We start from the raw sequence: 25,259 nt of genomic DNA, 5'->3' as shown, positions 1-25,259 counted from the left end.
TTTTCCCATAATGTTTTATCCTCTTACTCCAGTCTGATGTCACTTTCCATTTCCACATCCTCAAGGAACTTGTGGGCTACCATTTCCAGAGCATCACTGGGCCATCCATGAAACCAATCAATAGTGCAGCAGTTGATGAGAGAGGGGAACATCCTTAGACGGTTCCTAAATGCATCTCCGATGGGACTCATGGCTATGAAAACAATAAATTCCCAATTATAACTAGTCAGTCAAATCCGAATTTAAAACTGACATATAAAGGTACCTACCAAGCACAATGTGAAGGTTGGCCTTTACTTGGTCAATGAAGTAGTTGTACACCGAGAGTGGTGTTGCATCAATTTTTTTGCCTTCCATCCGTGCAATACCCTGTGCTTTATCGATGATGTCTGCACGTTCATCGGCTGCAAAAATGTTTGGCACATCACCAGTATTGAGTAGCATGTCAATGTCTTCTAGCATGGCTTCATCTGTAATTTGGCTGTCATTAAATAGAAAGACAAGACTCTTTCTTTCTATGCCTGCTTTTAGCATTATCCGTTTGAGATCATCACGCCAGTCTAACATGCTGTAATTTTTGGTCAACTCGATCTGGAAAGGCACATAATCACTGATGAATGTGCCCAGTTTAGTGGTGCTTTGGCGGCCAGAGCCACCAATACCAACAAGCAGAAGGTGGCCATTGTCTTGTCTGAGCACACGGCAGATGCGTGAGATGTGCTCAATAGCAAACTTAAACATCACGAGGGACATGGGAGCCTTGCTACAGCTGTTGTACTCTTCCAGGTAGAATTCCATCACTTCTTGCAAAGAATGTAAATCTGTGATTTCATCATAGGCCTTAGTGTCAGAATCAGGCTTGGCATAGTCACCAAAAAACAAGCTACGGATGTTTTCATCTATCACTGTGCCATCTTGGCTCAGGTGGCATAGGAGCTGAAAAAAAAATAGAATAGAGTAACATTTAAATGAAAAAGCTGCAGTTGTAGGGCTGGGGATTTTTTGTATAGTGCTCACTGAGTTACTTTTTCCAAATTCATCTTAAAGAAGTTAGAAGTTTTCTCTTTGACGATGGTAAAAAACGTCTCCTTGTCTGCACTGTCAATAAGTCGGTCATAGAAAACACGGTAGATTTCATGAATCCACAACCGGATAAGTTTTTCTCCATCCTGAAAAAAGTGTGCATCCAGTGACACAAATGAAGGAGGGACATAACAGATACCCTTATGTGTTATCTATCTTACCTGCATGTGTGTGGGTGGAGCCAGAAGAACACCTCGTATAACCCGAGAGAAGTCTCGCAGGTTGAAAATGTAATGGGACTTTGATGGGGTCGGGAGAAAGCTGTCAATAGTGGCCTTATAGACGCTCATGGTGGCCTGGACCATGATCTTGCCAAGTCTGGGATAGGACAATGCAGCACTTTGCAAAGTATTCACGTACCACTTGAACATTTTCCAATTCATCACAAGAAGACCCCAAACTTCAATGTTTTTTATTTTATTTCATGTGACATGCCCCACAAAGTATTGCATAACTGTAATGTGGAAGAAAACTGATACATGGTTTTCAAATTAGTATTAATCAGAGAAGCAGCTAAAAGAGGTCAATTGTAAATCTGGAGAAGCTGCACAGTCTGTTAGTTAGCCTAACACATAAAATCCCTGTTAAAATACAATGAAGTTTGTGGGGTTAGTGACAAAAGGTCAAAAAGCTCATTTTGAATACCTTTGAAAGGCACTGTAAGTTCTTATTTTCAATAATTTAAGTATTATTTCTAACATCCTCAAATACAAAAAGTTACCTGAAGAAAGACGCATCAAACCCCTTGCTGAAGTGCCAATCAACAATGGAACTGAATATCTTAGTTAGCGTTTCATCGTCAAAGGAATCAATTGAGATGATATTCAAGTGTCGGGTAAAACGTCCTGGCATTTCAAACATAGTGTTATTGACTCTTCTGACTGATGCCGGTATCAATGCAGAACAGGTAATCTTTTTGTCAACGTACCTGTAATGTCATTCTTCCCACCACCGGGAGGCCCCATTGCAGAAATAAACAGCACATCCACTATGTTCAGACTAGATGTGTCTTTCTTGTCATACCAGTGGTGGTGATCAAGCCATTGTCTCAACAGCTCAATGGGAGGCTGGGCACCATATTTTTCCTTAGCTGGCATATTTAAGTCATCTTTGGACAGGAGGGGAAAACAATCAATATCTCTATAAAAAATACCACAACAGCACTGAGAGGTTTTGCAGGTGCTAGCATCCTTACCAACAAAGACTACAGACTTCTTTCCCATGGGAGGTCCAAATACACCCTTTCTCCTTCGGTCCAGCTTCGCCATGATGATGTCCTGGGTCTGGTTAGCGGATGTGCGGGCTGAGAAATTAATGCAGTTTGGTGTATACTGCTCATTGGGCAGCTTCACCAGAAAGTTTTTGTTGATGACTGATTTGCCAGTGCCTGTGGGTCCCACAAACAGCATGGGTACTTCATGTGCCAGGTAGGTGCGCAGAAAAAACAGTTGACGTGCCGTCTCTATGGTAGGGATGATCAGGTCTGATACCTGGTGAAGAAAAACTGTTTTACAGGAGCAATACCTGTAATCTGCTTGACATGATAATAATATTAATAATAAAAAAACAACAATACATTTTATAGGCTTTAAACTTTAAATGTTGAATTTTAAATTTGATAAGGAAATTGAGCCAAGAAAGGATGTTCAAGACATGTGTAATTTGCTGAATGGAGGGACTTCTATAGATGATACAGACAGCAGCGTTCTGGGCCAATTGAAGCTTACGAAGATATTTGTTGGGTAAGTCATATATTTTAGTGCTACGGTAGGAATGAGCTAGGACAGAGCCCTGTGGCACACCCGTTCTGAATGAGGTTTGGACTGATGGCTCTTTATTTGAGCATAATGGATATGGCTCTATATATACTATATATCTATATGTATAGATCTATCTATCTATCTATCTATCTATCTATCTATCTATCTATCTATCTATCTATCTATCTATCTATATCTATCTATCTATCTATCTATCTATCTATCTATCTATCTATCTATCTATCTATCTATCTATCTATCTATCTATCTATCTATCTATCTATCTATCTATCTATCTATCTATCTATCTATCTATCTATCTATCTATCTATCAAATATAAACCAGGAGAGAACTGTAATAATAAAACCAAGAGAAGCTAGATGATTAAGAAGTGTATGACGTGAGAGTTTCAAAAGCTGCAGTCAGGTCAGTAGGAATTAGAATACACAGAAGTCCAGAATCTTCTGTCATTAAAAGCTGATTCATGATTTTCTCCAGAGCTGTTTTTGTGTTGTGAAATGGATGAAAACCAGACTGAAATTGTTCATGTTATTGGTCAGATGAATGTGAACCTGTATAGGTACTGTTTTTTCCAATATGGATAGGATTCTTGTAATTATAGTTGTTTTGAGGGGTTCTGGAACTTAACCAGAGGAAAGGAATGTATTTTGACAGAGATACAATACAGAGAAGAGGAACAGAGTCTTACCAAGTTTATAGGCAGTGGATTATGATTATAGGTATTAAAATTTGATTTCTGAATAAAGGATGTTGTTTGACTTATGGTAAGAAGACTGAAACTACAAAAATAAAGATATCACAGGTGGAGCAGGCACAGAACAGTAAACACATGGACATGCTGACTTTGGTTCCAGCTGGGATGATGTTCTCTTCTTTAGTGATCGAATCAGTCCAGGAGTTCCACTGTCCATATCCATCCTTATGGAAGTAGTAGTCATAGACAGTCCCTGCAAAGTAATTGAGTGGTGTTGGCATAAAATAAGCAGGCATTTGATTGATTGTTATATGCAAAATTAAGTTTGATATGTTGTGACCTCGCTCTGGGAAGATGTTGTTCTTTTTTAATTTAATGCTTTTCGGGTGAGGGTGCTCATCATCCATGCCCGTTACCATGTTGCGGAAGAAGATGTCAAACTTCTTACGACTGTCTCCAGTGATGGTACCTCCCAGTGACCAAACAAGGGCAAAAAGGAACAGACCCTGCAGCCAGATGGTTATCTGCTCACTGGACATGTTCATTGCATCATTGGTTTCTGACGCCGTTACTTCATCTGACAGACAGATATGCTTAAATAAACATGTTGGCTAGTTAAACAACATTCATTTATCTACTAAATTGTGTTCTCACTAACCCATCAGACAAGTGTACAGCTTCATTAAACTGTAGGCCAAGTGAATTGGAGATGTCGGCACCATAAAGTGACACTCCTTATCTATGAAGTCCAAACAGGGCTGAACTAACCAATCAAACAGGTCCGTGATCTTTGAAGAAAAATATTAAATGAGAAGATGCAATATATATTTTAAGACTTCATAGAAGCAATATATTTTAAGTGCTTTCAATAAGCCCATCAGGACATTAATAAAATACACAGCATCGGTATTCTAACCAGCTCTATGTGTTCAACACCCAGGCTTTTAGGCAATGTGTTCACGTAAGAATCTCTTAGAGGAGACCATCCAAGCTGCTGAGGCTCCATGTAGATCATACCACACCTGCCGAGGAAAAGTTACAGAGAAAACATTGTTTAGCTTGTGTTGTGAAAGTGATCATGTCTTAGCCTATTTAAGACTATTTATCAATCTAAGGATTGCTTGGTGCAATATCTACCTTAGACAGGACACATTTGTTTTGTATAAGCAGAAAGTTTGCACATGTAAGAGTACTGCCGCCTGTGTCTTAGCTGCTTACCTACTCACAGTTGCCGGAGAGGCTTGCTCCAGGTCTGCAGGTTCAAAGATTAGGCTCATTTTGGGACTCATCTGAATGATCTCGCCGCTCATCAGACAAAGCTAATGCAGGGTAGAGAAAAATACCTTTACAAACACTGTGTGAGGCTGTAGGTACCAGGAGAAAGTTCATGAAGTGCAGTACCTTCTTATTGTCATCCAACACAGTGTTCATGTTCTCAATCCAGACCGCGTCAATTGGACCATCAAAAATGATCCACTGACGGTCTTCTGAGGTGGAAATTGACTGATTCCTGAAGGTGGAGGCCAGAACACCATCAGACCACTCGTGGCTAACTGGATCAAAGCAGCCATACAGCTGGCCCATTGTAATAGCCTTGGGGTTGATGATGCAGTAGTTCACTGCAAACTCCTCCATCAGCTTTTCTAAATGAGGACGATTTGAGACCATAAAAAATCAGACGATCATTTACAAGTGGCAAGAAAAACTTTAAAATGCACTGGCACATTTTAAACTCTTATAGCAACCTTCACAGAGGTCTCCAAGGGCAGCAGCAAGAACTTTATAGGCAGAGGTCTTCCCTCCAAGAGGGTCTCCCACTATCATAAAGCCATGGCGTACCAACATCATCTCATAAATCTAAATAAAAACAGATAATCTAAATTAGTAGATCAATTATATTTTGCTAAAATACTATTATTAAAACCTAATACCTGAATTATTTTGCCAACGAACCACGGGACAGGCTGGAGGTTAAGCTTTGCAATATTGTCATCAAGTGCTTTGAAAAGGAGATCATAATCTGGTTTTGGGAGGACAACTCCAGGAAATAAATCCGAGATAATACCCTGTAGGCATACGTTATTGAGAACAAACACACAGCTGAGCAGTATGTGGAAATGGTATAAAGTCATGTACCTGAAACAGCGGCACATCCTGTGCCAAAAACTTTGCCATGTTGACATCCATTAGCGCCCTAAGTAACAGCACACTCTCATTCTCCTGTGGGTATTTCAGCTTTAGATTTCCCGCTGCAGTCAGCACAGTCTTCACAGCTCGCATACCGTAGTCATAGTGGTACTGGGAGGATAGCTGCTCAGAGCACAGTCGGTAGGTGGCCACGATCTTCTGTGCAAGACTGCCAGTGAAATTGAAATGAAAAGTTTGTGCTTTAAACCAACTCATAATGCATTTACTACATCTTGCATTATACCTGCGAGACTCAATGAACCCCATTGAGTACAGTGAGATCTCTCCAATGAGACCATAGTCTGGCACCATCATAGCAACTGTACGGAAAAGAGCCTACAAGACAAACCAGGCAGGTAATTACAGAGTTCTTCATAAACTATATTGAAAAGTTTGACCTGACGTCTACCTTTAGGTTGTCAGGGAGCTCAGCCCTGCCGGCGTAACCAGGATTCATGGTAATAAAGACTGAACAGGTTGGATTGAGGGACAGCTCAGTTCCCTCAAATACGAATGTCTTCAGATTCTTGGCAATAGCCTGCTGTATACACAGCACCTGCTGGGCCACCACAGAGAGAACCTCCACCTGTAACACCAACACACATTGTCACTGGACTAATTCTATAGAGGCAAATGCAAACTTATTGTAATGTTCAAATCTGTAGGTGTTGCTGTAAAAGAGCAAAATGTGGGAAATATACATCTAATTGTGAAGCTGCATATGGCAGCATCCTGAAAACCCTTCATATTGTCTTGCATGGACCAAGTGTGTTTTAAAAAAACGTTGACTTTACCTTTTCACAGACCAATTTAAAAATGCCCATGTGTAAGTTCCTGGACACTTCGTGACGGTGCTTTACATTTCCAGAACAACTTTGCAAGAAGGGCAGAATAATCACATATTGCCGATTTAAATATCTTTTTCACTGAGCTGCACTTGGAATTGTTAGCAGCCTCGTCAGGGAAAGCTTTCGCCACACTTGCGTCTGTTTTTCATTAATGCAAACATATTTTGATTTTCCACATAATCTTAAAATAATGAAAACATATCTATAAATAATGCAGTATATTTCTTCAGGTAGGACCCCCTTAAACGACCCACTTGGGAAATTTATCTTAAATAAAAAATAACAAAAGGTTTAATGGACTGCCGACCTTACCAGGGTGTACTCCGCCTCTTGCCCAATGAATGCTGGAGATAAGCACCAGCCCCCCGCAACATAAATATTAATAAATATTAAGAAGATTATTATATTAAATAGATTAACATAATATTTCAGACAATTAAAAGGGACCAGTAACAAATAAAACCATTAAACCTTAATTGTAAAAGGCATTAGGTGTCAGATCCTGGTCATTTTTGCCTGCTACTAACCCTCTTCCACCAGTAGGGGCGTTAGGAGCTGAGTTCTGGGTGGTCAGGTGTTTCGCATGAGTGTCATCATCTGGAGGACTATAAGAAGGAGGCGGACCGCGCTGAGCGGTTTTTTCCTAGAGAGCCAGGTCGTGCTGAAAAATGAAATCTTCATCTCCATAAAGCTTTTCAGCAGATGGAAGCATGAAGTGCTCCAAAATCTCCTGATAGCTAGCTGCATTGACCCTGCCCTTGATAAAACACAGTGGACCAACACCAGCAGCTGACACGGCACCCCAGACCATCACTGACTGTGGGTACTTGACACTGGACTTCTGGCATTTTGGCATTTCCTTCACCCCAGTTTTCCTCCAGACTCTGGCACCTTGATTTCCGAATGACATGCAGAATTTGCTTTCATCCGAAAAAAGTACTTTGGACCACTGAGCAACAGTCCAGTGCTGCTTCTCTGTAGCCCAGGTCAGGGGCTTCTGCCGCTGTTTCTGGTTCAAAAGTGGCTTGACCTGGGGAATGCGGCACCTGTAGCCCATTTCCTGCACACGCCTGTGCACGGTGGCTCTGGATGTTTCTACTCCAGACTCAGTCCACTGCTTCCGCAAGTCCCCCAAGGTCTGGAATCGGCCCTTCTCCACAATCTTCCTCAGGGTCCGGTCACCTCTTCTCGTTGTGCAGCGTTTTCTGCCACACTTTTTTCTTCCCACAGACTTCCCACTGAGGTGTCTTGATACAGCACTCTGGGAACAGCCTATTCGTTCAGAAATTTCTTTCTGTGTCTTACCCTCTTGCTTGAGGGTGTCAATAGTGGCCTTCTGGACAGCAGTCAGGTCGGCAGTCTTACCCATGATTGGGGTTTTGAGTGATGAACCAGGCTGGGAGTTTTAAAGGCCTCAGGAATCTTTTTTTTTTTCAATTTTTATAGGAAGTTTATTCTGAACTACAGCCAGACGGCCAGTCCCCTCACAGGCCTGACGTCATCCAAGGTGCCGTTCATCTGGACTCCGGAAGCAGACAATGCATTCAGTGCTTTGAAGACCAGGTTCACCCAGGCACCAGTGCTCGTTCATCCTGATTCAGCAAAGCAGTTTGTTCTGGAGGTGGACGCTTCGGACACCGGGGTGGGAGCGGTGCTCTCCCAACGCCAGGACCTCGACGCAATACTCCATCCGTGTGCCTTTTTCTCCCGTCGCTTAACTGCGGCGGAGAGGAACTATGATGTGGGTGACAGAGAGCTCCTGGCTATTAAGCTCGCCCTGGAGGAGTGGCGGCACTGGTTGGAGGGCGCTGAACATCCAGTGCTGGTCTGGACAGACCACAGAAATTTGTCTTACATCCAGTCAGCAAGACGGTTAAATTCCAGACAATTACGTTGGTCTTTATTCTTTTCTCGCTTTAATCTATTGATCTCTTACAGACCTGGTACCAGAAACACTAAGCCAGATGCCTTGTCACGACAGTTTTCCTCTAGTGAGACGGAGAATCTAGGTGCGCCTATCCTGCCTCCTAGCTGCACTTTTGGAGCCGTGACCTGGGAGATTGAGGACAGCGTGCGGCAGGCCCTCCTTGCTGACCCGGGACCAGGATCTGGACCACCTAATTGGATGTATGTTCCCAGTGCCGTTCGGTCCCGGCTCATTACCTGGTTTCACGCTTCAAGGTTTGCCGTCCACCCGGGAGCTAGTCGGACCATCGCCGCTATAACCAGACACTTCTGGTGGCCCACTCTACACCGGGACGTTAAGGACTATGTCTCTGCTTGTAGAACCTGTGCTCGTAATAAGACATCCAATCGGCCGCCTGCTGGCCTTCTGCAACCACTGGATGTTCCTCCTCGACCTTGGTCACACATCGCCGTGGATTTTGTCACTGGTCTTCCAAACTCTCACGGTATGACAATTATCATGACTATAGTGGACAGATTTTCTAATGCCTGCCATCTTGTACACCTCAGAAAATTACCATCCACTTTCCAGACTGCCAAGCTTATGGTCAAACACGTGTTCCGTTTGCATGGGATCCCCAGGACGTGCTGTCTGATCGGGGGCCTCAGTTCACCGCCCAGGTGTGGAAGGAGTTCTGTGCAGCGTTGGGGACCAATGTTTCTCTAACTTCCAGTCACCACCCGCAAACCAATGGCCAGGTAGAGAGACTGAATCAAGAGATGGAGGCAGCTCTACGCTGCGCGGCATTTTCCAGTCCCACTGACTGGAGCGACCACTTGCCCTGGATTGAATACTCACACAATTCACATGTGTCCACTGCCACTGGTTTTTCCCCATTTGAGGTCTCGCTGGGGTTTCAACCGCCCCTGTTTCCTTTGGATGAAAAGGAGATTGCTGTTACCTCTGTACGACAGCACGTCCGGCGATGCAGACGGATCTGGGCGGTTACCACCAAGGCATTGCAGCGGTCTGCTGCAGCCAACAAGCACTACGCCGACAGACGACGGATCCCCGCTCCGGCCTATCGCCCGGGTCAGCAGGTGTGGTTATCTACACGGACTGTTCCGCTCAAGTCTCTGTCCCGGAAGCTATTTCCCAGATTCATCGGTCCTTATGTTATTGATTCTGTGGTTAATCATTCATCTGTACGTCTACGTTTGCCCCCTAGTTTCCGGGTCCATCCTGTGTTCCATGTATCTCAGATTAAGCCTGTCCAGTCCAGTTCCATGGCAGTTCTTAGTGGATCGGGAGGGTTACGGTCCCGAGGATCACCTCTGGGTTCCCCGGTCTTTCATCCTGGACTCTAGACTGATTCAGGACTTCTGGTCGTCCCAGGCCAGTTCGTCTGGACCGCCCGGAGGCGGTCGTTGAGGGGGAGGTGGTGTCAGATCCTGGTCATTTTTGCCTGCTACTAACCCTCTTCCACCAGTAGGGGCGTTAGGAGCTGAGTTCTGGGTGGTCAGGTGTTTCGCATGAGTGTCATCATCTGGAGGACTATAAGAAGGAGGCGAGCCAGTACTTCGACGCCTGATTGTTTTGCCTCTTCGTGGTATTTAACCTGGCCAATTCATGGAGTTGTTTCTCTGAGAAGATTCTGTTTTTGTACCTTGACTAATGTTTGTTTTTGTCTCAGGTTGATCAAGCCTCGTTCATGAGAGATTTCAGAAAGAACTTACCAACAGTTTTTAAGGACTCTGGATTCTTGTTTTGTTCCGCTGGCAGCCAGATCTGACGTTGTCCTCACAGCTTCAAGCGAACCCTGTCCACCCTCCACCATAACTCTCAGGACTCACCTGCTACGGCAGTGTTGCATAGCCCGCCGCTCACCAGGATCACAACCTCTCTCCCTGGCGGACTTAACCCTACCCAATGTAAGCTTTCTCTATAGAGTATATTTGAGAATTTCAGTAGTGGTTCTTACCTGCGTCTGTTTTCCCTTGCAGTCTCTCTGCTACTTCTGTTTCCTGCACCTGAGCCTGAAAATAAAGTTTTCTTAAACGTTTCTCTGTTTAATCGTGTTTTTCTGCATGTGGGTCAAGTCGGCCTTAAACAATATGACATTAGGACTTTAAAGAGGAATCTTTAAAGCTTTTGGCATTAACTTTACAAAAGGTTTGCTGATTGATTGTCTGGATGCTAAAAGCAATCCATTTTGCTTTTTTGTGTCAGTTCTAACCGTTCTGTGGACAGGTAAATCATTTCAGAAACCGATATAAGCCTGACCTGACAAATTGTCAAAGCAGATCTGAAGGTCTACGCTTACAGACAAAATATACAAGAATATAGAAAAAATACACATGAATTCAAAATTAACTTAAAAACCTTACAAAACAGAAACAGACAAAATGGTCATCCAATGAAACGAATAGAATACAGTCCTACATGAGGGAACTGCAATTGTAAAAAGGGATGCAGCAGCACAGACCATCTTAGCTTTTCCAACATTAAAACGGTGTAGCAAGGTTTTATTTAATTTTTAGAAAGCGCCTTGCAAACATTTGAATCCCTCTTAAATCTCAGATTTTCTCACCTCACCAATTTAGGTGAAAAGAAAGTGATACAAGATTTAAATAGAAATTTTAAGAGAAAATCTGAAAACTTTGTACCACTTTTATTACTGTCACACCCTTAGATAAAATCCAGTGTAACTAATTGCAATCAAAACTTTAGTTTTAGTGAAAAAAGTCTACCTGTGTATAATTTAATCCATCTGTTTGGTGAAGGCCTCAGCAGTTCATTAGAGAGCACTAGTAAGTAAATTGCCTCACAAAGATCAAGGAAGAATCCAGACAGGTTAGAGATAAAGTGGGGAGTGGTTTTAAACAGGGTAAGGCTATGAAACTCAATCCCAAACTTTACACATCTCATAAAACACTGTTCACTCTTTCCTCTGAAAAATGTATGGTACAATGGCATACCTACAAAAATACTACCACCATCATGTTTCACCATGATCCAGACCTTGTGCACTCCACAAATCTGGCCTTTATTGAAGAGTCAGAGGCAAGCTATTGGTGCTTTCATAAGACAAGTCAGAAATTGAGTTTTTTGTGTGTGGTTAAAAACTAGCAATAGATGTAAGCCTTCCATGGTGAAACATGGTGGTAGTAGCATCATGCTGTGGGAATGTTTTCCTGCAGCAGAGACAGGGAAGCTGATGAGGGTTGATGGAAAGATAGCAGGATATAAATTCTGGGTAAGCCTGGAAGAAAATCTGTTAGACTTGTGACTGGGGTGGAGGTTCATCTTCCAGCAGAGCTACGACTGAAGAGACCTTGAAAAATACACTCTTTGTTCAATCTGTCTTAGGTTGAGCTATTGTGCAAAAGGGAAATATTAGTCTCTTTATAAGAAAACCTGGTGGATAAATACCCTAGTTGTAATTCCTGGAAAGTGTTGTAACAGAACAGGAATACTGCAAAATATTGGCTCATGGGTGCTGAATACAATGATTTTATTTGTAAAATCTATCATTTTCCTTTCACTTCTCAATCATGTACCATTTTCTTTTGCTTCATTACATAAAATTACACAAAAATAAATTGAAGTTTGTTGTTCTAACATGAATATAAACAGGTTGAATTGATGTAAAAACTTTAAAACGTCCGTAGCTGTTGTAAAATGGCTTTACAAGAAAATGTGAATGAAAATAATCTGTAAAAGTTTGACAAGCAAGCCAGATAAGATGGGTGTTTGGTTCATTAAGGTAAACTGATACACACTACATGTAAAACAACCTGAACATACCTCAATACGATTAAACTCATCAAAGCAGGCCCAGGCGCCAGACTGAGCAAGTCCTTTGAAGAATTTACTCATAGCTTTATAGTCCAGACCATCAGAGCAGTTGAACACCACGCACTATATATGTAAAATACTTGACATCAGTGTTCGTTTCTATATAAAATGTCCATAACTGCTGAACTGTTCTAATTACTTTATACCTGTTTAGCCAAAGCTTTTGCTAGATCCTTCGTGGTTTCAGTCTTGCCAGTTCCTGCAGGACCTTCAGGAGCTCCACCTAAATTCAGTTTCAAAGCCCCCATAAGTGTCCTGAAGAATATAACATGACAAATTTACATTTTCTAATAAAAACACTTCAAATCAACCTAAAGGTTGAAGGCCAGTAATATGTAATGCAATACAATGTACATTTCTTTATGTTTAATTAAGGACCAGACTTTGATTCACTGAAACTTACCTGTAACAGCGATCAGTTAGTGGTGTGATAACCAGACGTGGAGAGTTACCCAGATATTCATAGCCATATTTCCGACATGTGGTAATCATGCGCACCATCACTTCTCCTCCTTCCCAGAAGTAACGCAGCTGAGAAATCCATGCAAAATCATTCAAGGAGGAGATACTATCCTTTGCCAGTTTAGCTACAACATCCCGCGCTAGAAAAAATAACAGCTATGTGATTTACTACAAAAAGAACATATGAGGTTGCTTTTATTTGTTTTAGGAACTACCATGAACATCAATGACAGTCAGAGCACCAAGGGTCATTCTAGCTCCTCCTGGCAGCTTTCCTCGCACCAGCTCCACAATGTCAGCAATCTGAGCATTGCACTTCTCCACATACGCCTTTGGAATATAGAATCCCAGCACATGAGACAATAGCATAATAACTACATAAAGCTTCTATGGAAAAGCTGTGGATACACATGTGGACAAAATTGTTGGTACCCCTTGGTTAATGAAAGAAAAGCCCACAAAGGTCACAGAAATAACTTGAATCTGACAATGATAATAATGAATAGAAATTCTATGAAAATGAACAAATGAAAGTCAGACATGGCTTTTCAAACATGCTTCAACATAATTATTTAAAAAAATAAAGTCATGACACAGGCCTGGACAAAAATGAGGGTACCCCTGAAAATAATGGGACCAAAGGGACGTTAAATCAAGGTGTGTCCATTAATTAGCATCACAGGTGTCTACATTCTTGTAATCAGTCAGTGGGCCTATATATAGGGCTACAGGTCGTCACTGTGCTGTTTGGTGACATGGTGTGTACCACACTCAACATGGACCAGAGGAAGTGAAGGAAAGAGTTGTCTCAGGAAATTAGAAAGAAAATTATAAACAAGCATGTTAAAGGTAAAGGTTATAAGACCATCTCCAAGCAGCTTCATGTTCCTGTGACTACAGTTGCACATATTATTCAGAAATTTAAGATCCATGGGACTGTAGCCAACCTCCCTGGACGTGGCCGCAGGAGGAAAATTGATGACAAAACAAAGAGATGGATAATATGAACGGTAACAAAAGAGCCCAGAAAAACTTCTAAAGAAATTAAAGGTGAACTTCAAGCTCAAGGAACATCAGTGTCAGATCGCACCATCAGATGTTGTTTTAGACAAAGTGGACTTAGTGGGAGACGACCAAGGAGACCATTGTTGAAAACAAATCATAAAAAGCCAGACTGGAATTTGCCAAACTACATGTTGACAAGCCACAAAGCTTCTGGGAGAATGTCCTATGGACAGATGAGACAAAAACTGAACCTTTTGACAAGTCACATCAACTCTATGTTCACAGATGGAAAAAATGAAGCATATGAAGAATAGAACTGTCCCTGCTGTGAAACATGGAGGAGGCTCTGTTATGTTCTGGAGCTGCTTTGCTGCATCTGGCACAGGGTGTCTTGAATCTGTGCAGGGTATAATGAAATCTCAAGACTATCAAGGGATTCTGTGTGCGTCAGAAAGTGTCAGAAAGCTTGGTCCCAGTCGCAGGTCATGGGTCTTGCAACAGGATAATGACCTAAAACACACAGCTAAAAACACCCAAGAATGGCTAAGAGGAAAACATTGGACTATTCTGAAGTGGCCTCTATGAACCCTGACCTAAATCCTATTGAGCATCTTTGGAAGGAGCTGAAACATGCCGTCTGGAAAAGGCACCCTTCAAACCTGAGACAATTGGAGCAGTTTGCTCATGAGGAGTGGGCCAGAATACCTGCTGAGTGGTGCAGAAGTCTCATTGACAGTTATAGGAATCGTTTGATTGCAGTGATTGCCTCAAAAGGTTGTGCAACAAAACATTAAGTTAAGTTACCATCATTTTTGTCCAGGCCTGTTTCATGAGTTTATTTTTTTTAATAATTCTGTTGAAGCATGTTTGAAAAGCAATGTCTGACTTTCATTTGTTCATTTTCATAAAATGTTTATTCATTATTACCTTTGTCAGATTCAAGTTATTTCTGTGACCATTGTGGGTTTTTCTTTCATTAACCGAGGGGTACCAACAATTTTGTCCACGGGTGTAAATGATTGAAAATAACTGACCGGCAGAGAATTGGATTGGATGGCCTCACACACTTCACTGGTCCAAAAGATGGACGAGGCACAAATGACAACTTGGCCGGGCCATTGCAGCACCCACTTCTTACGGGGCACCTACAGGACAAAAAAACTTTATTCCATAAAGTTAAATGTTAATATGATACAAACTGATGAATTAGCAGCATTTTTCTCTCCCTAAAATCCAGTACTTTTTCAAACAATATATATAAAGTTTGGTTCAAATACTTTAAACTTATTCATGACTGAGGTTTTATTAGAATTTCTTTTTTTTTTTGTAGTGAAGCACACAGCCTGAATGTGAACTTGAACCTCCAGAATTGTCTTTTTTACAAGTTACTTCAAATGGTCTCATAGAATCATAGCTTTAATCAAATCAAGCTCTTATTCATGCAGCAGCCAGCATATATGAAAACACAGGGAGTCTATTTTCTCCAAGCCTGCGTCTGATCGGTCGGTAAACTCTCACATGACTACTGCACCCAGGAACAGAATGCTTATGTAAATGAGAAATGGCTTGTCATAAAAAGCTCTATCTTAGATCAGGAAAAGAGTTGATGGCATCAGCAGTAAATAGATTTTGGTTGTTTAATAATAAACTAAATTATGGGTGATCTTGGTTATCAGCTCAATCAAATTTTACTGATGAATATAATTTTGCATTGATTTAAATTAATCAAATCTCCTTATGATTTGTTTTACTGTAATATAGAGAAATCCCTGGAAAGGAAAAGTAGTCATTCTTGAGATTCTTTATGTGATGTTTTGAAACTGACTGATTTATGAAGATTTTAGAGATTTCATGTAGTTTTGACATCATTACAGCTTACATTTTTCACCCATCCATTGTCTTCCCCTTATCATAAATTGAGTCATGGAGATGATACATTCAGGAGACAAACCCAGACACTCTCCAGAGACACTTTAACAGGCTAAGGAAGTATCTCAGTCAGATGCCTAAATCACCTTACTGACTCCTTTCAATGTGGAGGAGCAGTGACTCTACTTTGACCTCCCCCCAGATGGCAGAGCTCCTCACCCTAGCTCTGAGGCTAAGCCCAGACACAATATAGAGCCAGTTAATTTCGCCGTTCTTTTGGTCATTATTCTTATCTCATGACAACAGGTGAGGGTTAGAGCATAAATAGAGCAGTAAATCTCAGCTCTTACGACACAATGACACACCACAGCTTACATTAAATATGCAAGATAAAGAGTTATATTCATAGATACAGTACCTCTGCATACTCAATCACTCCTTGATGGATGACATGTCGAACACTCTTCAGCATTAGACTCTCTACCTCCAGCAGCCACTTCTCAACCATACCCTAAAAAGTAACAGTCACATGTCCCAACATAAATTAATGCACAATATTATTTTCTGTGAGGATCATCCCAAGGAAAGATTCTATACCTTTGCTTGGGCTGGATAAATCTTTTCCGTGAAAGGCACAGTCTCCTTCTCAGAGCTGACCATGCCAGTGATCTCCAGTTCCTCAGTAAACTCTAGTTTTGCTATGCCCTCAAAGCACTTCTTCAGATGGGGTTGTACACACAGGGGATCTTTGGTTTGTGACAGAATTTCCAGCAGCTCGTCGTTTGAGAGAAAGAAGAATCTGAAAACAACACAAGGAGGAAAAAAGCAAACTAACTCAACCACATTGAAGGAGATTATTGACACCTTTTCCCTTTGGTGGTAGCTGTCAAATTGAGAAAGGAGCAATGGTATGAAGCCAAAACCTTGGGAAAAATAGCCTCTTCTTTTCTAAGTAGGTATTGAGGCCTTTTTGAATCTCATCCAGATGATCATTGGACTCCTGCAGCTGCTCCAGCATGTTGCGCTGGCCTGTTGCCACCAGGACTCGTGTATCCTTAAGCTTATCAAATGCAAGGCAACACAAAGTTACTGGGACAAGTTAGAAACGATAAGCCGTGTGTTGCAAATTTCTTACAGCTTCAGCAATGATGTTCTTCCAGTAGCAGTCCACAATAGCAAACTTGCGGCCTTCCTCGGGCATCTGGGCGATAATGTCCTCCGAGCTGAAGATGGGTTCGAGATAGAGCCATGTAGCCTGACACTTCAGCATAGCATCCAGGATGTCCTGCATACTTAGTAGCTTCTCCTCCCATGTCTAACAAAAAAATGTTAAACAGATGGAATATTAAACAGAAACAAACCATATAAACAACAATATATCTTAATACAACATATCTTAATGTACAGCCTTATATTCTTCCTGAAGCACAACATCTGATCTCAGCAAGGACAGAATTTCACAAACCTGATTACCTGCAGTTCTGCTATTACCACATCTCACCTTACATTCAGCCTCTAATGGCCTAATAAATGGAGAGCCTCGCATGGTCTGTGTCTTAATAATGTGGTCATCTAGGACGAGTTGGACATCATCTACAGCTGACACAATTTTGGTATCCTGCAGTGAGATATAAAACTGAGTAAAGACAATAAAATGATAATAAAAGAAACATAAACAGTCATTTTATAGAACATAATTGTAATAGTGTTCACAAACAAACCAGATATTTCACAAACAGGTAACTCTTTCATCAAAGCCCATCATAATGCCTTTGTGGGACCTTTACAGTTAGTCAAAACAACCTCTTATGCCAAAGCAATGGCATCCTAAAGATTTCACATATAATTTGTTGTGTTCAAAGAGGGTTGTCTGAATGCGACACAGCTCAAGGTATAAAATACTATTTAATCTAAAAGGATAACTTGCTTCAATTTTGTGGCTCTTTCTACTGTAAAATACGCAGAAGGAAAAAAAAAATAACAGAACTAAATTGTTTTCTAAGGACTGATGAGCACAACACGGCCACACGTTTCCCAAAGTCTGGTTCTAATTGGCTGATCAGGCTCTTGTGATAACTCCTTTCCCAAAAACCAGAGCTACAGGTCCCTGAGGCAGCTGAGTTCTGAGACTCAAACATAGTGAGAACAAGAGAACCAGCAAAAAGAAGCCCAGCTGAGTCAGACCCAAGCCTGATCAACTTGCCAGTTTCGGTTGCATGAATGTTGAAATGTTTTCTTTGTACTGTACTTTTGTTAGTTTTGTTAATTTTTTATATGTTAGGTTTCCTCAGAGTTTAGTTTCGTTTTCTTCTTCCACTCCTCAGCGTCACTCAGTGACTTTCTTTAAGAGTATATTTTCATCCAGAACAACAGCTGATGTGTGCTGAGATTTCCCTGTCAGTTTAACTGAGTGACAGGACTGTGGGTGCAACATGAACCAAAATCCCTGTTGATATCAACATTAATCAGTTCTATAATGTTTTGAATGTTATTTTTTTGTATTAAAAACATCACACACTCTCTCAGTAGGGATATTCTGTACTAGTGCTGCATGATATTAGGAAAACATGCAATATGCAATAACATTGGTGAATGTTGCGATAAAGAAATAATTAAGAAGTGTTCAAGTCTTTGTTCTTTGGTTTCATAGCAAACATAGAACCCAGATAAAGTGTCTCCAGCTACTGGAAAATAAAAATAAAACTATTTCAATCTTAATGAGGTTTCATTGAAAAAGTTGCTAAGGCCCATTGTCTGCTCTTTTGGCAATGAAACAACATCGTTTTTTTAATTACTTTATCAACTGTTAACCTTCACAATTTTCTCATGCTGCATCAAACCAGTGTCACCAACCATATCACAGGCATAGAAAGCCTGAATGCATGGTACTTAAATAATTCGCTGACGTGATATGCATACTGCATACAGTGATATTGTGATTACAATAAATTTGAGATATATCGTTCAACCCTAGTCTGTACAATTAGCTTTCTGGTATGCTTATTTTTTTAACTCAGTTCAATCTTAGAAAACAGACCTTGGTGTGATGAACAAATATAAACCTTGATTCTGTATAATCAATTTGATTGGTGGTGAGTAAATTATAATCCTGAAAAATATACAGAATTTTGTCTTTGAAATGTTAGATGAATAGAAAGGGTAAAGAATTTGTCCTTTCCAACAGAAGTGTCACACATTATTAGACTGATTATGATTGTGATTATTTATATGCATTAATACAGAATAACATACCTGTAAGCTGCTGCATAATACATACAACAGATAATGTTTAAACATATGAGCTCAAGTCATGTCTGTTGTTATGGGTCTCTTACAGTATCTCTGTACGAGGAGAAAGAGAATCGCAGGTTAGCCCATTCCTTTTTCATCTTGTCCATTGATTTTTCCAGAGAGAATTCTTTACTGGCTGATGCTCCAATCTCCTCCAGCCTTGTTGAAGTTAAAAAGATAAAAAGGTCAACATAAAATGTTTTTGTAAAAGACATATCATTTTGCTGAGTAATGTTTGTACTCTTTGGAGAACTTGGAAAGCTCGAGGTCCAGCATGCTCAGCAACGTGCTGTTCTTATCTGGTCTGACATCAAAGCCCACAGTGTGGCTAATCTACAGTCACACAAAAACAGACATGAATCATTCCCATTAATGCTACAGATTGTTGGAAATGCAAGACAACTGCAGATCCCTACACTTAAACTACAATTGTGCTAGATTCAGCTGATCTGATGAAGCTAACAATTTTAAGATGCAGACCTTCTCCCAGTGGCGATCCTTGAGACCAGGGTTACAGATGGTTGTCAGGACAGGCAGGTGCTGCTTGAACTGGTTTATCTTGCTTTTAAAGTTATTAGCAACATGAGAAGGCCCAAGAAGATTGAAAAACGTCTTTGTCAGTTTATGCATAGTCCTCCACATGGTGTCAAGCTCATCTGAGATTTTCTCAGCATCCAAGTGCCGGAAAGGACCTATAATTTAAATCAGAACACAGCAACAACAATATGGGGTAAATGTTATCATAACCTAAGTGAATTAGAGTATTTAAGATGGGGTAAGGTAACTGTGGGGGGAAAATACACAGCTCAAAAAACTGAAGGAACATTTTTAAAGGTTTTTCTGGCACTAGTGGCCTATGTTCATTAGTATCTGGACAAGAAGAAAAGCAGAGAGAGAAGGGGAAGACATGCAGCAAATGGCCTGGAGCCAGGAATCAAACCGGGGAAGGCTGCAATGAAAACTGTAGCCTCTGTATATCCAGGAACACTTTTAACCAGAGTCAAGCCAGTTAAACTTCTGGAAAATGAATCTGGTCAATTAATTTGTAGAGGAGTTTGTTAATTAGTGTCAGCTGTTTTGACGTTAATAAAATTAACAACAGGTGCACTAAAGGGGCAACAATAAGACGGACACAAAAACAGGAATGGTTTTGCAGGTGGAGGCCACAGACATTTTCCCCGCTCCTTTATTTGAATGATTTTCAGTAGTCTTACATTTGATCAGGGTCAGGGTCACTAATAGTAGCATGAGGTGATACCTGGACCCTACAGAGGTTGCAAAGGTAGTCCGACTCCACCAGGATGGCACATCAAACCATTGCCAGGTTTGGTGCGTCTCCCAGCACGGTCTCAAAAGCATGGAGGAGATTCCAGGAGAGAGGCAGTTACTCAAGAAGAGCTGTACAGGATAAACGATGGCACCCTGACTGCCATTAGGTATCAGAATGAAATCCTTAGACCCATTGTTAGACCATTTGCTGGTGCAGTGGGTCCTGGGTTCCTCCTGGTGTTCTTATAGGGAGCATGCCCTGACATTGTCAGACATGTATGCATTCAAACCAAACAAACTACCATTTTTATTTGACATGTCGGCATATTGGACTAGCCTGCTGCATCATTTTTCAGTTTAAATTGTTCTGTGACTGTGGATTAATTAAGCCCTTGTTGGGTTTGTTCATTTCCATTTTCATCAAATGATGTGGCATCTTTTTGTTTCTAACACATTACCCATTCTATATCAGTATGAACATCAAGCATATATTTTTTTCCAATTGAGATCTGATATTTTTAAAGTGCTCCTTTCATTTTTTGGGCAGTGTACATAGGTGTCATTTGCCTTGTGTGAGTTGCCTACCATTCAGCCACACTTCAGACATGCTCTCAAAGTTGAAGGCTGTGTTCCAAAGCTGTTCATAAGGTTGTTTATCTGCTATCAGAGTTTGGAGCATTGGAAACTGGGTCTGTTCCCTGTCAAGCAAAGTCTGCTCCTTGTTGATTTCCTGTTTTAATGAAAAAATTATCTCAGTTTTTCCAGCTAAAATCTATTACAATAATTTCTGTGTAAAACTTACAGCTAGTTGTTTCGTTTTCATATTTTTTTCGCTTGGGAGGAGGAAATTGTCTCACCTCCAGTTCACTGACAGCTTCCTCCAGGTCGGATGTGATTTGACAGAGCGTAGCCACATTATGCTTTATCTCCTCTGTGTTAATTATCTCCTTCTTCTTAAAAGTCTGGATATCCTTGTCCAACTCCTGCAACCTCTGATCAAGGTTGAAGATCCTGAGACATCCAGACAGAGATGGTGCAAATTTGAACAGTTGTATATACAGGGAGTGAAAAGTTTACATAAACTAATCATTGGCCTGAATGTCATATTTAATAATTATGCATTGTAATCCAGTGCTTAATGATCCTGCAATAAGCAACTTTAATGCATTTCGCATTTCACAGACTGAAGGAGCTCCAAACACCTTCAAGCTTGACTGAAATTTGCTACCGTACACGGAGACAAGCAGAATGTCCACATGGACAAGATGAATATCTTCTCTGTAAAAGTTTCATAGTCGGGCGAAATAAAGACTGAGCTACTTTACAACAATGGCAAGAAGTCAATTTCTGAGGAGTTAAGGTGAGCCTTTCAAACCTAAAACCACAGCTCCGACTATCAAGCATGGTGATGGTAGTATCATGCTGTGGGGTTCTCTCACAATTAGACCATGTTAGTACGTACATTTGTTACTTCAAGAAACTTTACAAGAAAACCAAAAAACGTCAGTAAGAAGCCGTCAGCTTTTTCTAAGTGCTGCAACGAGAGTTCTGATGCCAGCTAATAGAGATCAGATTTCTTCAGTTTTAACTATAATTTTCATTTTGCCCATTAGATACAGAGAGAAATTAAAAATTGTAATAATAATAATAATAATAATAGTAGTAATACTCTGGAAAGTTAACAACTTAATGCAATCAGCTGTGCTTCCATAGATAGATAACCCTAACAGCTGGCATCATAAAATGAACTATTTTATCACTAGGACCAAATGGGAATTTAAGTAATTGAATCTGAATCAGTTTATGGGATTGGATTGACTGGATTATATATTTCTGAACTGGATCTGTTTGTCTTGTAAGTGCCATGAAATGACATTGATAGGCATTATATAAACTGAACCACCAGTAAGACTAGTGCATTGCACAAAATGGATGGAATAATGTAGGAGGATGACTACCTCCAAATTGTCTATCAAAAGAAGTCAGTTGATGTGGTATGGGTGTCTGATCACAATGCCTCCTAGGTGCCTCCCTTTATACGTTTTCCAAAAACATCCCATTAGGACAGGACCACAACGACAAGAGACTCTTTGGGCTATTTACAGTGGCTCTTAACAACTTTGCCCATAAATATGTATACATTTGTCTTGATATAGAGATAGAAGGAGAAGGGCTATTCTTATTTTTTCCACATCAGAATGACACCAATGGTACCAATGGTTGCAGCCGTATGGCTGCAAATCATTAAATTGTCATTCATTTATTTATTTATTCAATAAACTTCATTATTTTTCATTATTATGAAAGACTTGTCATTGTATCCAAGAATTGCATTTTTTCCCATTGTATAGGTTTGATGTTTTTCTTGGTTCTAAAGCCTAAAATCAGAAATGTAACTGCTCTTTTTTCACCAAAAAAAAGAAAAAAAAAAGATTTTTATATAGTAGGTATTGTTCAACTAGATAAGCCACGGTATGTTTGTTCTATGGATCCAAAGTAATTTTACTTAGTATATTCAACGGCAAAACTAACTCTTCAGATCGAAATAATTGCTGCTTTAGGAAGAGACCCAGAACCTGGTGGAGGGATTATAGAGGAAGGAAGGAAGGAAGGATGGATGGATGGATCCTGTAACCTTGTTTTGAGACTCTCTTCTGCCTGTTCTCTCAGGACTGTCAGATGTAATCTGCTATTTTCTAGTTCGGTCACAATCCGAGTGGGCCAGAGGAAGACACGGGAATTCAGCTTCAAGTCATCAACTAGAGTAGAGAAAACCAAAGAAAAAGCACATTGAGAAAATGTTAAAAATCTTGCTTCATTTTACAATAACTGTTTTGTAGTATTGGGGAATAAAACTCAGAACATATCCTGTGTGAACATTTAGAATTTGTGTAGGCTACATGCTATTCAATTGATTTTCAATAATATGGTATGCCTGGCTGTGTAGCATAGTCCATAAGGAAGCTGAGACGATCGACTGCAGCGTCGACCTCGTCTACTATTCTGTGAATGGTGACATCGCTGCTTTGTTTGATGTAGTGGATGAGAGAAACCAACTCCTCTGTAGTCCTAGGGATGCTTCTGGCGGTGTTTCTGATCTCCTTGTACTTTTTACAGATCCTAAGAAAAGGAAAATGCTTAAAGGTTGTTTTTCTATACCTTACACTTCCTCTTACGTTGCTCCTACCCTTCGTTAAGCATCCGGTTCTCTTCCACTTTAAACATGACAATCCTGGTTTTCAGTCTCTCTGCGCAGTCACATAGGTGATCATTCAGACCCCCGGCATTCAGGCAGAACATGGACATAGGCACTGTGATGCGCAGTGAAGCTACCTCTTTCCATACATCATAGATGCTTTTAATTTTCTGAGGATTCAAACAAGCGGGTCTTTAATAAACCAAAAACAGTACTGTGAAAAACTATCTGCCCCTTTGTACATTTCTTCTGTTTTTTCTTTTTTTGTCACTCTTGCATGTTTCAGATCAAACTAATTTTATATCAGAGACACGTGAAAAAGTAATCGCCTCTAAAACTAATGTCGTGCCACTGTTGCCAGAAAAAGAACTGCCATCAAACTTACTAAGAATAACTGGCAATGAGTACTTTACTTTGCTGTGGTGAAATTTGGGCCATCACTTCTCTGTGGGATTGTTTTAATTCAGCCACATTAGGTTTTTAAGCAGAAACTGTGTTTTTAGGGTTATGCTACAGCATGTCAATCAAGTTTAAGTCCAGACTTTGCCTCGTCCGCTCCAAAACCTTTGGTTAGTTTTTTCGAATCATTCAGGGGTGTGGTCTTGCTGTTGTTTGGATCATTGTTCTGCTGCTTAGCCCAAAGGGGGCTTGGGCTTGAGGTCATGAATTGATGGCAAGAGATTGTTCAGGGTTTTCTGCTAGAGAGCAGAATTCAAGGTCCTACTTAATTACAGCAGTTTATTCATGTTCTGAGGCAGCAAAGCAGCCCAGAACATCACAATACCGTTGATTTACATTGTTTTACATTTTGTTCTGGGTTCTTTTGTGACCCTCTTGTGTTTAAATGAAGTAATTTTGATTTCCAAGCCACTTCTGGGAAGGTTCAACACTGTTTCAAAGAAATGTGGTTGATCAGTGTTAATTCCTGACTTCACAGAAGGTTAAATTAGAATTGAATTAGAGTCAAATAGGGCTAGGTTGGATTTTATAGCTTTTATCCCTTAATGAATGAAATCAATGTTTAAAAACTAGTTAATTGTATTTATTCAAGTTATCTTTTTCTAAACATAAAATTTGTCTGATTATCTGAAACATTTCACAGAAGAAAACAGTAAAGGGGAAATATTTTGTTTCAAGCACAGTAGATTGTTAAAAAACACAAAATAATGTAGTTTTCAGACAGAAAAATCTAATTACATTGGCAAATTCTTCTAAAGAGTGGTTCTCTTTGAGAAATTCAGAAATCTCCTCATTTGATGTATTGTCGAGAAGATTCTTGTATTTCTGATATACACCCAGATACCTGGAGATAAAGATACAATGTTAACAATTTCCTTACACCTTATACCAAATACAAGTTAAAATGTATTTATGTGTTATTACTTTTTGGGACCAGTTGTGTTCTTCTGGAAAGCATCCTTAACTTTGGCAACTATGTCTGTGACCAATGACTCATCAGGTCTGACAGTGCGTAGATACAGGTTGTCAATATCAGAAAATAGCTTACATTCCAGCTGGTCATAAAACACAATACATAGTATTAATAGATTTTATAAAATCTTACACAACAGATAAAAAACAATGACAACAGAAACATGTACAAATAGATTTAAAGTTTTTACTCTTGGCAGTTTTTCTGCACTTTTGATAATTTTCATAAAGGCTCCGTGAATAACCTCCCAGCATTCCTGAAAGCTGGGAGAAAACTCAATGTTAGATTGATCCTCTTGTAGATTAACCAGCAAAACTTGAGACTGAATGTATGTCAGCTCATCAAAAACTTCTCCAAAGTTGTTCCCTTCCTGAGGA

At 40.4% G+C, this 25,259-nt stretch overlaps 1 protein-coding gene across 1 annotated transcript in view; it reads right to left on the bottom strand.

Moving 5' to 3' along the window:
• Positions 1-25,259, bottom strand: part of dnah3 (dynein axonemal heavy chain 3) — a 42,883-nt gene that overhangs the window by 11,651 nt on the left and 5,973 nt on the right. Inside the window, exons 11-49 of the mRNA XM_047383271.1 lie at positions 25,073-25,252; positions 24,834-24,964; positions 24,648-24,753; positions 23,442-23,620; positions 23,190-23,374; positions 22,890-23,013; positions 21,112-21,265; positions 20,840-20,984; positions 19,466-19,677; positions 19,227-19,318; positions 19,030-19,144; positions 17,196-17,312; positions 16,830-17,009; positions 16,618-16,754; positions 16,292-16,493; positions 16,113-16,205; positions 14,860-14,970; positions 13,036-13,150; positions 12,762-12,960; positions 12,505-12,613; positions 12,308-12,421; positions 6,156-6,332; positions 5,991-6,082; positions 5,696-5,915; positions 5,491-5,625; positions 5,305-5,416; positions 4,961-5,202; positions 4,778-4,878; positions 4,476-4,581; positions 4,218-4,347; positions 3,900-4,136; positions 3,709-3,812; positions 2,279-2,573; positions 2,012-2,191; positions 1,805-1,928; positions 1,245-1,401; positions 1,026-1,169; positions 270-936; positions 28-193 (exon numbers count right to left, since the gene is read on the bottom strand). Of these exons, the coding sequence (XP_047239227.1) occupies positions 28-193; positions 270-936; positions 1,026-1,169; positions 1,245-1,401; positions 1,805-1,928; positions 2,012-2,191; positions 2,279-2,573; positions 3,709-3,812; positions 3,900-4,136; positions 4,218-4,347; positions 4,476-4,581; positions 4,778-4,878; positions 4,961-5,202; positions 5,305-5,416; positions 5,491-5,625; positions 5,696-5,915; positions 5,991-6,082; positions 6,156-6,332; positions 12,308-12,421; positions 12,505-12,613; positions 12,762-12,960; positions 13,036-13,150; positions 14,860-14,970; positions 16,113-16,205; positions 16,292-16,493; positions 16,618-16,754; positions 16,830-17,009; positions 17,196-17,312; positions 19,030-19,144; positions 19,227-19,318; positions 19,466-19,677; positions 20,840-20,984; positions 21,112-21,265; positions 22,890-23,013; positions 23,190-23,374; positions 23,442-23,620; positions 24,648-24,753; positions 24,834-24,964; positions 25,073-25,252 (6,389 nt within the window). The remainder of the gene's footprint in view (positions 1-27; positions 194-269; positions 937-1,025; positions 1,170-1,244; positions 1,402-1,804; positions 1,929-2,011; positions 2,192-2,278; positions 2,574-3,708; positions 3,813-3,899; positions 4,137-4,217; positions 4,348-4,475; positions 4,582-4,777; positions 4,879-4,960; positions 5,203-5,304; positions 5,417-5,490; positions 5,626-5,695; positions 5,916-5,990; positions 6,083-6,155; positions 6,333-12,307; positions 12,422-12,504; positions 12,614-12,761; positions 12,961-13,035; positions 13,151-14,859; positions 14,971-16,112; positions 16,206-16,291; positions 16,494-16,617; positions 16,755-16,829; positions 17,010-17,195; positions 17,313-19,029; positions 19,145-19,226; positions 19,319-19,465; positions 19,678-20,839; positions 20,985-21,111; positions 21,266-22,889; positions 23,014-23,189; positions 23,375-23,441; positions 23,621-24,647; positions 24,754-24,833; positions 24,965-25,072; positions 25,253-25,259) is intronic.

This window comes from Girardinichthys multiradiatus, chromosome 13 (genome assembly GCF_021462225.1).
Source record: "Girardinichthys multiradiatus isolate DD_20200921_A chromosome 13, DD_fGirMul_XY1, whole genome shotgun sequence".
In the NCBI taxonomy this organism is placed as follows: Eukaryota; Metazoa; Chordata; class Actinopteri; order Cyprinodontiformes; family Goodeidae; genus Girardinichthys; species Girardinichthys multiradiatus.
This window is presented reverse-complemented; position numbering and strand designations above follow the sequence as displayed.